The 15,540-nt window shown below is 40.2% G+C and overlaps 1 protein-coding gene across 1 annotated transcript in view; it reads right to left on the bottom strand.

Moving 5' to 3' along the window:
* TRPC5 (transient receptor potential cation channel subfamily C member 5) overlaps nucleotides 1-15,540 on the bottom strand; it is a 273,683-nt gene that overhangs the window by 133,769 nt on the left and 124,374 nt on the right. The window contains exon 3 of the mRNA XM_079124842.1: nucleotides 8,004-8,402. Coding sequence (XP_078980968.1) covers nucleotides 8,004-8,381 — 378 coding nt within the window. The 5' untranslated portion in view covers nucleotides 8,382-8,402. The remainder of the gene's footprint in view (nucleotides 1-8,003; nucleotides 8,403-15,540) is intronic.

Genomic DNA, 15,540 nt, shown 5'->3' with positions numbered 1-15,540 from the left:
CTATTGTTATTACCGTTAGACATCATGAATTTTTAATATTTATACATCTAGATGGGTATATCTAACTGAAAGTTGAAAAATAAATTGTGAAACATGAGAGTTATTGTGATACAAAGGTAGAAGTGACAGAACCTTGGGCAGCACCAGTATCTATTGGAAAAAAAGATAAGGATTCTGACAAAAAAAGCCCGCAGTGGTAAAGGAGGAAGGAGGATACCTAGATAAGTGTGGTATCATGGAAACCTAGAGAATTGCTGAGTAATGAAATAAAAATGGGACACAGACAAAACAAAGAGGCCTTAGAAAACTTGAAGGTGATGGATATGTTTATTACTCTGTAGTGCATAGGTGTATACATGTATCCAAATTATCAAACTATACACATTAAATGTATGCAATGTTTTTGCATAACAATTTTATATCAATTAAGCTGGTAAGGGCTGAGATTGTGGCTCAGTGGTGGAGCACTTGCCTAGATACTGGGTTCGATCCTCAGCATCACATACAAAAGTAAATAAAATAAAGCTATTATAAAAAATCCACTTTAAAAAAATGAAGCTGGTAAGACATGGGGCACAAACATTAGACATGTATGTAGGGGGTCAGAGAAGAGGAGGGAATGTCATTTGGAGAAGAGGATAGACAAAAGAGGAGAGAGTCAAAGACCAATATTGTCAGCTCCTCACAAATATTTGCTGAAGGGCAACACTGACCAATCAGGTCCCTGGTGATGAATGGGTCTGGCTTCTTTCACCCAACTTCAGCTCTCTCTGCATTGACTGCCAGTCAGGGGGCCATTAACAACCTGCTGGAATGGTAGTGATTGTTCACTAAGGTCCCAACTAAGGAGTTGTTCAATCAGTGGCCATAGACTCATCTTTCTATATCAACTAAGATCAGAGAGAGGGAAAAAGAAAGAAAACAGGTGAGCACAGGAATCTAACACCTACTGTTTGTGATCAGAATCAAAGACCCACATGGCCCAGTGTCCTATAAGTGAGGTATCCAGGTCCTTCCTCCAGTGGCTAATCTCACGAGGGTACCATAAGCTCAAAGCATGTTTTTCATCACCAACCCTTCACTCTAACCCAGTGTGGACAACCCACCATCATTTCTACTCTCCACATCATTGTACATTTGCTTCCTTCTCACCAGTTTGCCATCCTTTACTTTTCAGCTTAAAGCCTATTTCTTTTCTGAAATGTTCTTCCCTTGAAACCTCCCTGTATACTGATGTTCACAGTGGCCTCTTTTATTGTCCATATCACACATTTGGATGATGTGACATACATTTTTTTGTACGGTTGCATTACTGTTCCATGTTTTTTGTTAGCATGAGGAAAGGAATCAGTACCAGATAATGTTTGATGTGGTGGGATTGGGTAGTATTTTTGGGGGGAAGCTGGAGATGGAAAGATGGATCTGAGTTTTGCATCGTTTCATTATTCAAATCCAATAGCTTACTGTGACGAGTGCCATATGCTGAAAAAAATAATAATTGAGGGATCAGAGGTAAGAAGGAGACAAAATGACTACAGTAGACAACTGTACATGTGAAGTGAGGAGCAGGTAATGCTATCATACAGATGACACATACATACCCAGGGACAGAGGGGAATAGGACATTTCTTAACTGGACATGTGTATGTGGGTTAGGGTTATATACAGTCACAAGCATGAGGCTAAGCAAAGGAAGCCCTGCATTGGTAACGCTGAAGGGAGGCAGGGGAATGGCTAAAAGCACTTATGTGTTTTCATTTAGTGAATTGCTTTTGAGGTTAGTTCATGGTTTCTTCCTTGCAATGTGTTGTGCTGACAACTCCCTTTGTCTACTTGATATCAAGTTTAAATAACGATTTTTTTCCCCAAGAGATGAATATAATCATCTCCTAGAGGGCTGTTCTGGCTGGACAGCATGTGCATATCTGTTCTCTCCATAAAGTTTATAAATTTCTTGAGGTTACTAAGTATCTTTCAATTTTATCGTGGACATATGATTAACAGTGAAAAATACTAAGAAAATTGAACAAAACTGAATAGGATTAATCATCCACTAAAACTCTTATCTTCTTTTGGTGCATCATTCTGGAAAGACACAACTTGTAGCTATTTTATTTATTTTCCACTTTTTTGTAAATATTACCAAAACATACCAGGGACTGTTCTAGTTTGATATACGTGCCTTATTTCATTTAATTCTTACTATAACTCTGTGAAGTAGACTCCAGTATTGTTTCTAGTTACAGAGGAAGAAACTGAGGTTTAGAGAGATTAAGTGACTTGTCCAAGGAAACACATCTAATAGGAGACTGAACTCAAAGGCAATGATCTTTCTACCACAGCAGGTTGCTTATAAACAGCAGGAGGAATTTTGTAATCTCTCCTTTACTTTCTGTTCTCACATTGAATGCTTAAGATCTCTCAACTAGACTCTTTTAAGTCTTCTTTCTGTGCTCCAGTCACTTTCTCCAGGTTCTAATATCCCCCTCCACACTGTGCAATCTCACCCTGAGACTAAGAACTAGATAGAAGCAGGAGTAAATGAAGTGTCCTGTTGCTGATTTTCTATAATCTCAACACAAACACTTACCAATGTTGTTGAGATTTAATCTCTCTAGCTCATCTGTGAGACCAATTTTAATTTGGAGCCATCTGCCACAGACAAATGAGTAATTATGGCAGAGCCCAGAGGCGCAGGCCATGGGGAGAAGGTTGGCTTAGACTCTTTCCGCCTGCTTGCATTGATGCAAGTGACCAAGAAAGAAAATTACTTGGGTGGGCTGTTAATGCAGAGACCAGAATCTCTACCTCCCTGTTGTTTAAAATCCTTAGACCCTAGTGAAAAAGTAAGGATGACTTTGAGGTCATGCAGCTTGCCTGGTAGCAGAAGAAAGAATATTGCCATCATAGGCCAGGCAGGAGGAGATAATCTGTGAACTGGGCCAGTTCACTATCTAGCTGCTCCCTCACATTGTACTGGCAGTACCTTGTGATGAATTCTACTTCCTGGCTGGTCTCTCCACACGATGTGACAGGCTAAGTCAAACTGAAGGAATAAAGCTAGGAATAGTAGTCATTGACCTCCATCTAACATTTTCAAAAACTTTTTTTCCAAAGACTTTGACATATCTTAATCTTATTTCTTCTTCACAGCAGGCAGTACGGATTAGGTATTATTAGCTTCATTTTACAGAGGATGAAATTGAGCTGTAGAAAGCTTGTGACTTGTCCAAGGTCACCCTGCTAGTTATAAGCTGGCTAACAGCACAAACTCTGAATTAGCATCTGTTCTTGTCTTCTAGGCCACTGAGTTTCAAGTTATGCTTGCTCCTCAGGAGCCAAGGAGATATGAGAGAGAGAGAGAGAGAGAGAGAGAGAGAGAGAGAGAGAGAGAGAGAGAGAGAGTGTTAGTTGTGTGTGTGTGAGAGAGACAGACAGACAGACAGAACAAGTGGGATTTTGGGGGCCGCAACACCCAATATGCACTTAAACTAGGGTAGCTCTCTTTGGGTCTGTCTGTTTTGCATCTCAGTGGGATTTCATTTAAAGAAAGACTGCTGCTGAAAATGTTTGAAAAACACTTGTTTAGGCAAGTAGTTCTCATAAACAGTATAGTGGATTAAATCCTGTCCACTCTAAAGATCGGTTCAAGTCTTTACTCCTGCTTTGAGAGTGACCTTATTTGGAAAAATGGTCTTTGCAGATGTAATCAGGTGAAGATGAGATCATTCAGATTAGGATGGGCCATAAATCAAATGACAGGTATCTTTATAAGAAAAAGGAGAGGAATATTTGGATGCAGAAACAGAAGACCTAGATAAGAACTCTGTAACAATGGAGAGACTACAGTGAGACTACAGTGATGGCAATTATAAGGTAAGGAATGCCAGATACTGCTGGGAACCACCAGAAGCTAGCAGAAAGGCATGGAATTGATTCTCCCTCCAGAAGGAACCAACCCTACTGACACCTTCATTTCAGACTTCTGGACCCCTGCTTTGAGAGATAATATATTTATTTTGTTTAAGTCGTCCACTTTATGGTTATTTGTTACAAAAGCCCTAGGAAATACAGAGAGGTAGAGATAAGCTTGTTGAATGCTGATTTAAGGTCTAAATCCCAGATTCTTATTCTGTAGGTATGCAAGGAAGCTCAGGAATCTGCATTTTTACAACTTTAACATATGTATGACAATGGATTCTGAGCTGGTTTTGAACATGCACAGATAGTCTCCCTGCTGACTAGAAATAGGCTGGCATTAGACCTCCTGTTGTCCATAGAGTTTGAATTCTAAGACTAAGTGTTTTCCTCAAGGAATCACAAATCCACTAGGTTACCAAAATCTACCCCTAAAGGAATAGACCATGATGATTAGGTAGTAGGCCCAAAGGGTCAGATTTCTGGAGCAACTAGAGGACCATAAAGTAACACACACACACACACACACACACACACACACACACACACACACACATCCCTCTGGAGCAGAAAATTCTACCTGATAGAGTTTCTCACTATTTTTACTTATTTAATATTTGGTCTCTATTAAAAATGCCTGTCTTCATATGGTCTGATACTTGAAAGTCATGTCAGTCATTTATGCTCTGGCTGTGATCTTCATCTGAGAGTAGTTTTGGTAGACTAGAGAGGCAGAGGAGGTCTTACCGCCAGGCTAGAGTTCAAGTTCTTGCCCAGTAATGACAAGGAGGGGATTGGTTTATTTTCCCAAAATTGGAGGAGATCACTTGTGCTCAACCTTCTGGAGAGACAGGGACAGTGGTCTGGATTGTGTGTGTACAAGATTTGAGTACTTGCTGTGAGTGGACCATCCAAATGAATGCAAGGTCCTTTAGGAGGCCTGTTTGCTCAGGGCCATGATTGCTCCCAGGTAAACGACCTTGTTTCTATCTCCCAAAAAGACAGAGCTCCAGTACTGTGGCAGCCTGTTGTTATAGTTACTGGTGTATGACTTATCATGGTGATTGTCAGAGTAATGGAAGAAAATGAATTGTAGCACAGGCTGCTGGTAGGGATTGGAGTAAAGAGAAGGGGAGGAGAAGGCTGCTGCTGAGACTTGGGAATGGACCTGATGGCTTTGTGAGCTTGTATATACAGTATTATATCAGAATGTGGATGAAGAATGTCTTATATTGCTTGTATCTGAAAGGGTCCTGACAAAATACAGCTTACCCCATATAGCTTCACCCAGGTTCCATACGCCTGACTTTCCACCCTGAGTGGTTCATTCCTGTTCGGTTAAAGTTCTGCCTTTGCCCAGGGGAGGCAAAGACTGCACTTGAGTGTAAGTTTACCTGGTGACTTTCATCCTGACTGGCAGAACTTTAGCATTTGTTAGAGTACTCAGGAATGATGGGGGAAGTGGGTCCATTGAATAAGAACTTGGCCTATTTTAAAAACTCAGCTAATGTCAACATTGCTAGGTTTCCCAAGCCTCACCACTCATGGAAACTTCCCTATGTTCTATTCTTCAAAACAGTTAGGAGGCTAGATGAGATTGAATATGAAAGCTGAAAAGGTCTTGTTTAATAGCAAGCCATGTACTTTCCTAGGTGATACACTTCATGTATCCTCCATGAAGGACTCCTTCATGTCCCTCAGCAAATAAATATGTATCACCAATTATCTACTAGGCACTTGTTTAGGTAATATGGGATAAGCATGGAGACAGTTGGGCATTAAATGTATGCTTCATATTTAAGAAACAATCCAGTTACAGAGAGTAGACATTTCCACAAGTGAAGCTAACCAATGGTACAAAATGGCATGTGATTGGTATCAGCTGAAGGGAAGAGCCAATGGGCTATGGGATACTGGAGACAGAAAAGGTCTTCATGGAGCAAGGTCGCTGGGAGTCTTTGAGTATATTAACACATTAAACCACTCGGGCACTTAGCATGTCCTTGGGGAAAGGGAACACACAAAAAAATACCTGTTTTGATGGATATGGTGAAATGGACTGAGTAGGTAACATACACCTCTCTGCTCCTTCTTATGGCCATATCCCATAAGATTTGATGTTGAATGCTTTCATTATAAATATTTTCCAAGTACATGGAAATTTTGGTTTTGATTTATACTATCTCTATTTTGTAGAATGTATTGAGGTATTCTATTTCTGATGATTTGGTATTTTATTTGCCCCTGCTATGTGTCCAATGCTATGCTCCTAGAGAAGACAGACAGTAAAGAGACTTATCTGACTTGAGGGGTGTTTAGAAGGGACTATGGGAAGACAAGACTAGAAAAGACAATTACATGAAGGGTATTGAGTGCTAGACTTTATGGGTTGGTTTTTCTTCCAATAAGGAATGCTATGGTATGGTTGTGGTTTGTCCCCAAAGGGTTCATGTGTTGGAGTTTTGGTTCTCAGTGTGGTTATGCTGAGATAGTGGAACCTTTAAGAGGTGCAAAGTACAAAGTAATTAGGTCATTGGGAGCGCTGCTCTGGAAAGGAATTAATGCTGGTCCTGCAGAGTTAGTGCTTATGAGAATAGGTTCTTATAAAGTGAGGCCACTATATATCCTTATTTTTCCCTTTCCGCCTGTGGCTGGTTGCCTTTCCATTTTTTTCTACCATAATGTGATATCGCCCAGGGGACTCTCATCAGAGGCTGAACAGATGGCACCATCTGATCTTGGACTTTCAGCCTCTAAAAATATAAGTTATACACACTTTTTTGGGGGGTATTAGGGATTGAACCCAGAGACACTTAACCACTGAGCAACCTCCCTAGCCCCTTCTATTTTTTATTTTGAGACAGGGTCTTGCTAAGTTTCTTAGTGCCTTGCTAAGTTACTGAGCCTGGCTTTGAACTTGTGATCCTCCTGCCTCAGTCTATGGAGTCACTGGGATTACAGATGTGTGCCACCATGTTTGGCCATACTTCTTTTCTTTATAAATTACAAATCCTCAGGTATTTTGTCATAGCAACAGAAAGTATTATATAATATAAGGAGACATTATACTTACTAAAAGGATGGACAGGAATGATAGAATCATTATGCTATTTTAGCACAAATAAACCAAACTCATTTTTCAGGATGGCTTGAAAGAAGGGAAAATGCAGGGAGGCCAGCTAGAGATTTTTTGTTAGTCCAGGACAATGGATCTCAAACCTTAGCATGCATCAAAATCCCCTGGAGGGCTTATTAAGTTATAGCTTGCTGAGCCCAACCCCAGAGTCTGTGGTTTTGAGATCTGTTAGTAATTTTCATTTTAAAATAAGTTCCCAGTTAGTGTTGATGCTGCTGGTCTAGGGACTATATACTGAGAATCACTCATAAAGGAGAAATGACGGAAACAGAGTCATAGTGGTGGAAGCTGGGATAGAGAGAAAAGAAAATATGTATGGGAAGGAAGAAAGCACAGGACTTAGGAATTTGATATGAAGGCAAGGTAGAGGGAGGAATCAAAGATGACAATGAATATCAAATCTAGGTGCTTTGAAGCATGTTATAATCACGGAGGCAAAAACCAAACATTTCTGAGTGGAATGCAGTCACAAAAACAGGTACGGGGAAAATATGGGAGGCCTTAGATCCAGCTGCATCTCTCCTATGGCATCCAGGTTTAAAGTTTCCTGTCTTGTCTGCAAAAGAGAGGCTGGTGGGAATGAGAAAGTTGAGGTCTGTGTTTAGTCTCTCATTTTCTATAATGTAACTATTGAGTAGAGGAAGAACAGAAAAAGAAGCAGGAGGTAGGGAAAGTAGAAAGAACTTGCATATTCTGGAATTCAAGAGCACACTTTGAGTGTTATGTATTGAATGTATATGGGCGAATACTAAAAAGGAAAAGGCAAATGAGCAAAACCCAGCATAGCTCTTGGACACCGCCTGAGATCACTGATGCAATTCCCGAGATAGGGCTTCCAGACTAACCTAGTCTAGACTCCAGACTATCTAACCTTCCTTAGTTTCAAGGCTTTGGACTCTGGTTCACTGTTGTTCCTGGCTATATCCCAGCCTGTAGGGAATTCTCTTACCTGTTTCTCTCCACTGGGCTTCCTGTAGCTGAGCAGAAGCTCCACAGCACCCACCACTTCCTTGCGGATGGCATAGAGTAATGCATCACCCACATACACGCTGTGGTTCAGCAGTAGCTCCATGATCTCCAGGTTCTCATTTTCAATAGCAATGAGCAGGGCACTCCGGCCCAGAGGATCCATGCAGTTGATGTTGACATTGTAGTAGATCTCAGCCTCTTGAAGGGCCTGCTTCACAGTGGCATAGTCCCCCTTCTCCACAGCATTAAGGAAGGCTTTCTCTTCTGCAGAGAGCTCCGTCTCAGCCCTCACAATTTGCAGGGGGATGCGGTCTCTGTATGGTGAGTAATTGACCTTCTTGTAGTATAGCTGGGCCATGGTTCATAGCAATTTAGAAAGCTGAGTGAGGAGAGAGAGGAAGACCAAACACATTCTTAGTTACCTGAAGGTCTCAGGTGACCAGTTACAAAGGGTAGCCTTGCTAAGGGGTTGGAAAAATCCAAAAGAGAAAGGACTTTCTCAAAGGACACCATCCTTTCCCTCTTGCCAAGGGGTATAGCAGAAAAAGCTCAGGTTTTAGGGTCATGTAGACCTGAACTCAAACACTTGTTCTATCACTTGTCAGCTCTGAGACCTTGGCTAAGTTACTCAAGCCCTCTGTGCTTCACTTATTATTACTAAGGTTATTCATGTTAATACTATCACTAGCAGTTATCATTTAGTGACTGCTTATTGTGTGCCAGTTCCTATGTGAGAGAACAATTCCTACCTCGTAAAGCTATTGTGAGAGTTACAGGAGATGTATATTATCAAAGCAACTGGCAACTTCCCAAAACATGGTAGAAATTGCTTCCTTCTTTCCTTCCTGCCTTTCTGCTGCCTGAAAATACTCATAGTAACACTGCTGGTTGATGATGTAAAGTTAGTGCTCATCTTTGGCTAGTTTCCTTTTGAGCTCCTGGTCTGTGGGTTTGTACTAATTTTCAAGATTACATTTGCAAATGTCCCAGATGCACATCCTAGATTGAAATGCTGTTTTAGTGCTAACTGCAATCCTGTCCCTTGTTCCTGATCACTGGGGAAGAGGTATAGACTTCAATCAGCCAAAGCCATCTGCAAAAGATAAGTATGCACTCCCTCTGTCCATCCATGATTTTGTTTTCCTCTACCAGTCCAAACCAAGACACTAACAGATCTGAGAATCTGTTTGATTTAATTCTGAGAAGTGAATGGTCTGTTTTATTTGTACCAAGATCTAAGGCCAGATTATACTTAATGGAATTGATTTTTAAGTAAAAACCTATTTACTGAGCTCCTACAATGTGTTTAAACTTTATCTGGGAGACCAAGACAAAAAAGACAGTCTTTGCCTTCATTTGCATAGAATGAATCACAGAATAGAGTTTTTGCCTTGTAATTTACGAATCAAATTTACTCACATTCCTTATTGACTCCTTGTACTAGCCCTGTAAGATGGAAATGATGATCTCAGGGGAGAACATGAGGCTCAGATCCATTAGACGATTGGCTCCCCTTTTCTTCCCATCTCTGAGTCCTCCAAGCTCCTCTGGAGGCCGAGCTAGAATGGACCTATTTCAGTGTTTTTCATTATAGAACTGTTTTGCCAGCAAAAGGAAATGGAAATGTGATAAAGAGCCCCTTGTCTCATCTCTTGGATGTAAGAGAAAATGAAGACATGGAGCTTCTACAAACATTTACCTCACTCTTTCAGGTAATTATATCCTTGCTTTGGCAGAGGGAGAAGCATATATTATATCAAGTGGAATTTGTAATCATGTCCTTGTGATCTTCTGGGAAGTTAGCTTTGTAGATGAGAGGTGCCTCTTGCCCCAAACAGGGCCAAATGACAAATTTCTCTTTGTATCCAGATCTCAGGAGAGCAGGGTGCTGTTTGGCTCTCTTGAGAAGCACTGGTTCTTTCACTACCTTCAAGTAACTCAGCAATAGCTAAAGGAAAGCAGCAAAACAGCACTCTGAGTAAGCACTAAACAGTAAATAGCAAATGACTTTAATAATCTGAATTGTAGACAGCCTCCATCTCTATGTTGTAAACCAAAAGGGAGAAGGGAGAAGAGATGGCGTGACCACCTGAAGAGATACTCAACTCAATTCAGCTTCTATTTGTTTACTTGATCTCTTAGAGCTCCCAGTGTGCCTAGCACTATGCTAATCAATGTGGCAGGGGCGGAGGGTCATGAAAGAACAGGTACCTGTTTTCATCATCTCTCAACTGCACCATTGCTATGACCTTGGAATTGATTGATTATCCTGACTGCATTTCTCCCCTTCCAGTCCACCTTCCATCTTACTCCCAAATTATCCATGTAAAACAAACCCAATCCCATTTCTTTGCTCGTTGGTTAGTTTTCTGCTCCCTTTGTGATGAAATTAATATTCCTTATAACGTCTGCAAGGTATTGGCTCTCCAAGGTTTTTACCTCCCCAGTGTCTTCTTAAGCAACTCTCTCACCCGAGTCACTTTTCTTTAGCCTTATGGAACTTATTTTTTCTTTTTCATAATACTGGAGATTTAACCCAGGGCTTTGCACATGACACACATGTCTCTACCACTGAGGTACACCCCCAGTCTTTTTTATTTTTCTTTTGAGACAAGGTCTTGCTAAATTTCTGAGGCTGACCTTGAACTTGTGATCCTCCTGCCTCAGTCCCCGCAAGTTTCTGTGATTACAGGCATGTGCCACCACGCCTGGCTTAAATCTTCCAACATGCTGAGATTTTTCCTACATCAAGATCTTTGATCACATCCTAGTACACTCTTCTCCAGCTCTTTTCATCTTTCAGGCCTCAACAAAGTACCAGTTCCTTAGAACGGCCCCTACTAACCACCCTATCTAAAATAGTTCCTTCATATTCTTCTCTCCAGTGTACCCTGTCCTCTTCCTACCTTTTTAATGCTTACCACATTTTCTCTTTATATCCTTTGTCTTGCTGGACAATTATCTGTCCTGTCCAACTAACTTTGAAACTCAAATGCAAAAATTGCATCTGTCCCACTTTTCTAGCACCTGCACTTCATCCAGTGCCTGGCATACCCTACACACTTGATATCTATTTGAAGAAAGAATGAACCAACCTTCCATTGATATTCCTGCATCTTTCTCCATCACACCCTATATTTTAGCCATACTGATGTAGAACAGATGAGGTTGGACACCTGAGGAATTTTTGGGAAGCAAGTTTATAAGCTGCATCGGTCTAGAGTTGCTGATGGCTAAAAAAATCTCTGGACCCCAAGTCTGTAAATTCTTTTAGATTTATTTTCAGTGGTGTGGTTACATGGCAGTGGGTGGGTATGTTACAATTACTCTTTGTCCCATATTTTTAGGCTAGACAGAAGTTTTACCGATTTTAACCAAGAAAACAGATATCTTTTTGCACAAGTTTGATCGCAGACTCTAACTCTATCACACCTTCATCTGCAAACCTGGCAATTATAAGAAAGAGGAAGGTTCAAACCCCAATGCCCTCTGCAGAAACCCTGCTGACATTCTGTTGATACTTTTTGTAAAAATCTTTCTGACAAGAAGAGAAGCTTAATTATGGTAAGGGTCTTTTGGATAGGGGTACCTGGTCGGCTTTAATATGAAGGTAGGAATACTTTGATTTGTACATTTCCAAACATTCACACAGGGTCTGCTACACAAAAGATACTCAATTAATGGATATTTAATAAGCAAAAAAAAAAAAAAAAATCTAGCTGAAGGGGGTTGGCACAGTCAAGTGCTAAATTAGATGGCAATGATTTGATGCTTTGTGATTTCAGAACAGGCTCAATGAGGACTACAATTCTTAGAGATTTCACAGAGGTGGTAGTTCTTAAGGTAATTCCTGGAGGAGGGAATAAATATGAAAATATGAGGGCAGTCCAAACCCCACAGAGTGTAAGAATAAAGCTGGTAAGATTGATCATGGCCGTAGGGAGATGGTCAGGGATGGGGTGGAGAGCAGGCCTCTATTTTGCAGACTATAATAAGATACAAGGGTTAGAAGTGAGCTAAAATTCCTCAGTTTTCCCATCTGAAAAACATGGTCCTAAACACTTGTTGCCCATTTGCCACAGAAGAAAAGGCTGGATGGTTTATCTGATGGTGTCACTGATAGTGCGGACTAAGCATTATTGTTATGGGAAGATCCAAGCCTATACTAGTAAGGCACAGCATTGGGGAAAACAAAGAACAATTTTTCCCATGGAAAAGTGAGAACAATGGGAAGTAACTCAGCAGTGCTCTTTTTTTATGCAAGGCATAATGCCAGGAAATGGGGCAATAAAGATATAAAAATAATTATTATGATTTTGAATAGTTAATATGCCCCAGGCACTGTGCCAGGTACTAGAGCAACACTATACTACTACTGCATCTGATAGTAATAATAATGAATGCAATAAGCAGTACCTTTCACTGAATTCTATGTGTTAGATTCTCGCTATGCACATGGGTTAAAGTAGAAGAGAGACAAGAGTGAAATCATGGTAATTTAAGATTTGAAATAAGTATAAGTGGATGGTATATAATCAACTCAAAGTCTAGTTGTACTTTTCATCACTTGCATTTGGATTAATCTGGTCTATTTAATTTCCAGTGGGCTGTGTTGTGAAAGGCTTCATTGACTTCCTTTGTAGAAAAAAGTATCTCCAGAGGTTTGCCTGATATTGTACCATTAGTGAGTCACTACTTTGCTTTAATGTACTATATCTCCAAAATGATCCCTAGAAGGAATAATAAATCATATGGCTAACAGCTAGCGATATCTTTTTATATGTGGTGCCAGGGATTGAACCCAGGTCCTTGTACATGCTAGGTAAGCACTCTACCACTGAGTCATATCCTCAGTCCAATAGTCAACTAGTATCTTAATATGCTTTCATCATTAAGAAAATTGTGACCTTGGAATTAAAGAGATGTCTGACTAGAAGGATGGAGGGAAAAGGAGAGGCCTGCTACTCAGCCTTGGGAATCTCTTTTAAGTAGCCATGCCCACCTCTACACTATGTGTTGAGAATGATGCAAAAATCCAGTTCCCTATATTGTCTCTTGACATGTAGTTCATGTAGATGTCAAGTGACTTGCCTCATTCCCTGCTCTCTTCCCATCCCCACAGAGTCACATGCCCCTTATAGCTTTGGCCTCATTCCAGGTTCTGAGATCAATTCCTTCTCCATATGCTTACTATTATTCCTACTTTGCCATAATTCTGGGAATAAGGAACTAATGGTAGAGTTCCTGGCATCTCTGAAGGTATTATTGAGAAGTTTCCTTCTCATCACCCTTTACCTTTATACTTGGCAGACTGCACTCAACTGCCATCACCGCCAAGCCTTGAAATGTATTCTTAACTGATGAAAACAAAACCTGCCTGTATTTCATGCCATTCTGTCAGTGAACCCCATTACCAGTGTAGTCCCCCAAGCATGAAAGATTAAGAATGGTCCAACAGGCTGTCTCAGAGGGCTTATCATGTTCTTTCCTTCACTGCTGGCCAGAGGAGTTTGTCTAATGGTGTCGGTGACATTTTTAGGCTTAAATGATGCGATTTAAAGAGCTAAATCGATGGACTGGGCAGGAAGCCAGGGTGCAAAGTGGCCTTGCCAAATCCTGGCCCAGATCACTACCGAGCACAGGACTTTGTGAGGAAGAAAGCCTCGCTTTGCAACTTACCAAAAAATTAGTACCTTCAGAGGGACCTTGTATCTGCACAGAGTTCATACTGTGTGGCATAAGGATTACAGCATAAATGGGGAAAGCTTGTGACTTCTCACAGTAAATCCATGCTCATCTGTCCAACTGTCCATCTCTTCAGGGTCATTCTAAGGCAGATAGATTGAACCTGACAAATCTGTACAATCTAAAGTATGAATGACTGACAATTAATACATTCAATAAAAGATCCTTACTATATACCAAACACTGTGATAAATGCTGGCAGTAATGTTTGAATAGCTTAAAGACATAACTTGTCTAGGAAAAAAGTTACATTTGAACAGGGACTTTGCCCAATCCAAAGCATAACTATAGTGCAGATTTCATGTACACAGACACTGGGCTGGGCTGTTCAGAGGAAGGCTGTGGAGTGTTGATTTCCAGAACATCTTGTCTTCTTTCAGATTACCACTTTGATAACTTCCTAACTTTAAAATAATAACACTAGTCTTTCCTGGAAGGTCCTGATTTTGAACCTCTTGCAAGGGATTTCACAGGTCATCTAGAATAATCCCCAGCCCAATGAAAAAGTTCTCTTGACAATATCCTTGTTAATGGTGGTCCAGTTAATGAACATTTCCACTCAGGGGAAACTCATTACTTCCTTACCTGTGTTGTGAGTGTAAATTTTAACATTCATCTGAAGTCATGTTCCTACAGCTTTTGTTCTCTGGACCTATTTCTGCTCTCTAGGGCAACATCAAACAAAGTTCTCGCTTCTTCCACCTGACAACCTTTAAAAATTTGATGTTGGCCATCATGTTTCCCTTTGCCCAAATAGATCCTTCTCTAGAATTAGCATTTTTAGTTTCTGCAATAGTTCTTCATATTAGGTAGTTTCCAGATTTTGTAGTATCCTAATGGTCTGTTTATAGCTATATTATACTTTGATCCTCAGAAATAAACACAGTGCTCTAGAAATGGTCAGGCCAGCACAAGTTATACTGTGCTGTGTAGTATAGTATACTGTGTTATACTATATTCTTTCAGCAATGCACTGTTGAGGTCGTGATTTTATAACACCTTTGCTTATAGGTATTTAAAAAAGTCCTGCATAGTGATGTATTTCTAGAATTTTGTTTTTCATGTGTTTGAATTTTATCAATCCAACAATTTGATCAGTTCATAAATAAGTTAATATTTAGCACTTATATGCAGGTATGTGTACTAAGCCCTTCATAAATAGTATTTAACTTAATCCTCATTGTAAGACTGTTAACATTATTATCTACTACTTACAGAGAGGGAACCTGAAGCACAGAGAGGTTAAATAAATTCTTTAAGATCATGCAGCTAGTAGGTGGTAGAGAGGACTTGCAATCAAGCATCTGATTCCAGAGTTTACATTCTTAACTACTTCAATGAAGGCAGATTCTTCTGTATGCTCCATAAAGCCTAGAGTAGCATCAACAATAGTATATATTCAGTCTTTTAATTCAATAAGTACTTGTTCTGCACCTACCATTTGTCAGGCCCAGAGTGATTGGTAGTAGGGAACATAATATATTTACTCAAATGACATAGCCCTACCTTCAATAAACTCAAGTCCAGAGGGGGAGACAAAAAATGTAAATAAATTATTATAACTCAGACAGAGAACATGTGGAATGTAGCCTTTGTATTACTTCTTTAAAAACCCTCTGTTCCTCTAGATGTGTGAATCACAGTCTCTGGGACAAGAGTGTCCTGTGTTTCTCCTTTGCTAGGAAAGCAATAAAACATCTTTTTTTCCCTCAATAAATGTAAATCAATTAAATATACTACAGTGTTATAAGGGTTCTAATCTATACTAGGGG

This window comes from Sciurus vulgaris (genome assembly GCF_902686455.1).
Source record: "Sciurus vulgaris genome assembly, chromosome: X".
Taxonomy (NCBI): Eukaryota; Metazoa; Chordata; class Mammalia; order Rodentia; family Sciuridae; genus Sciurus; species Sciurus vulgaris.
This window is presented reverse-complemented; position numbering and strand designations above follow the sequence as displayed.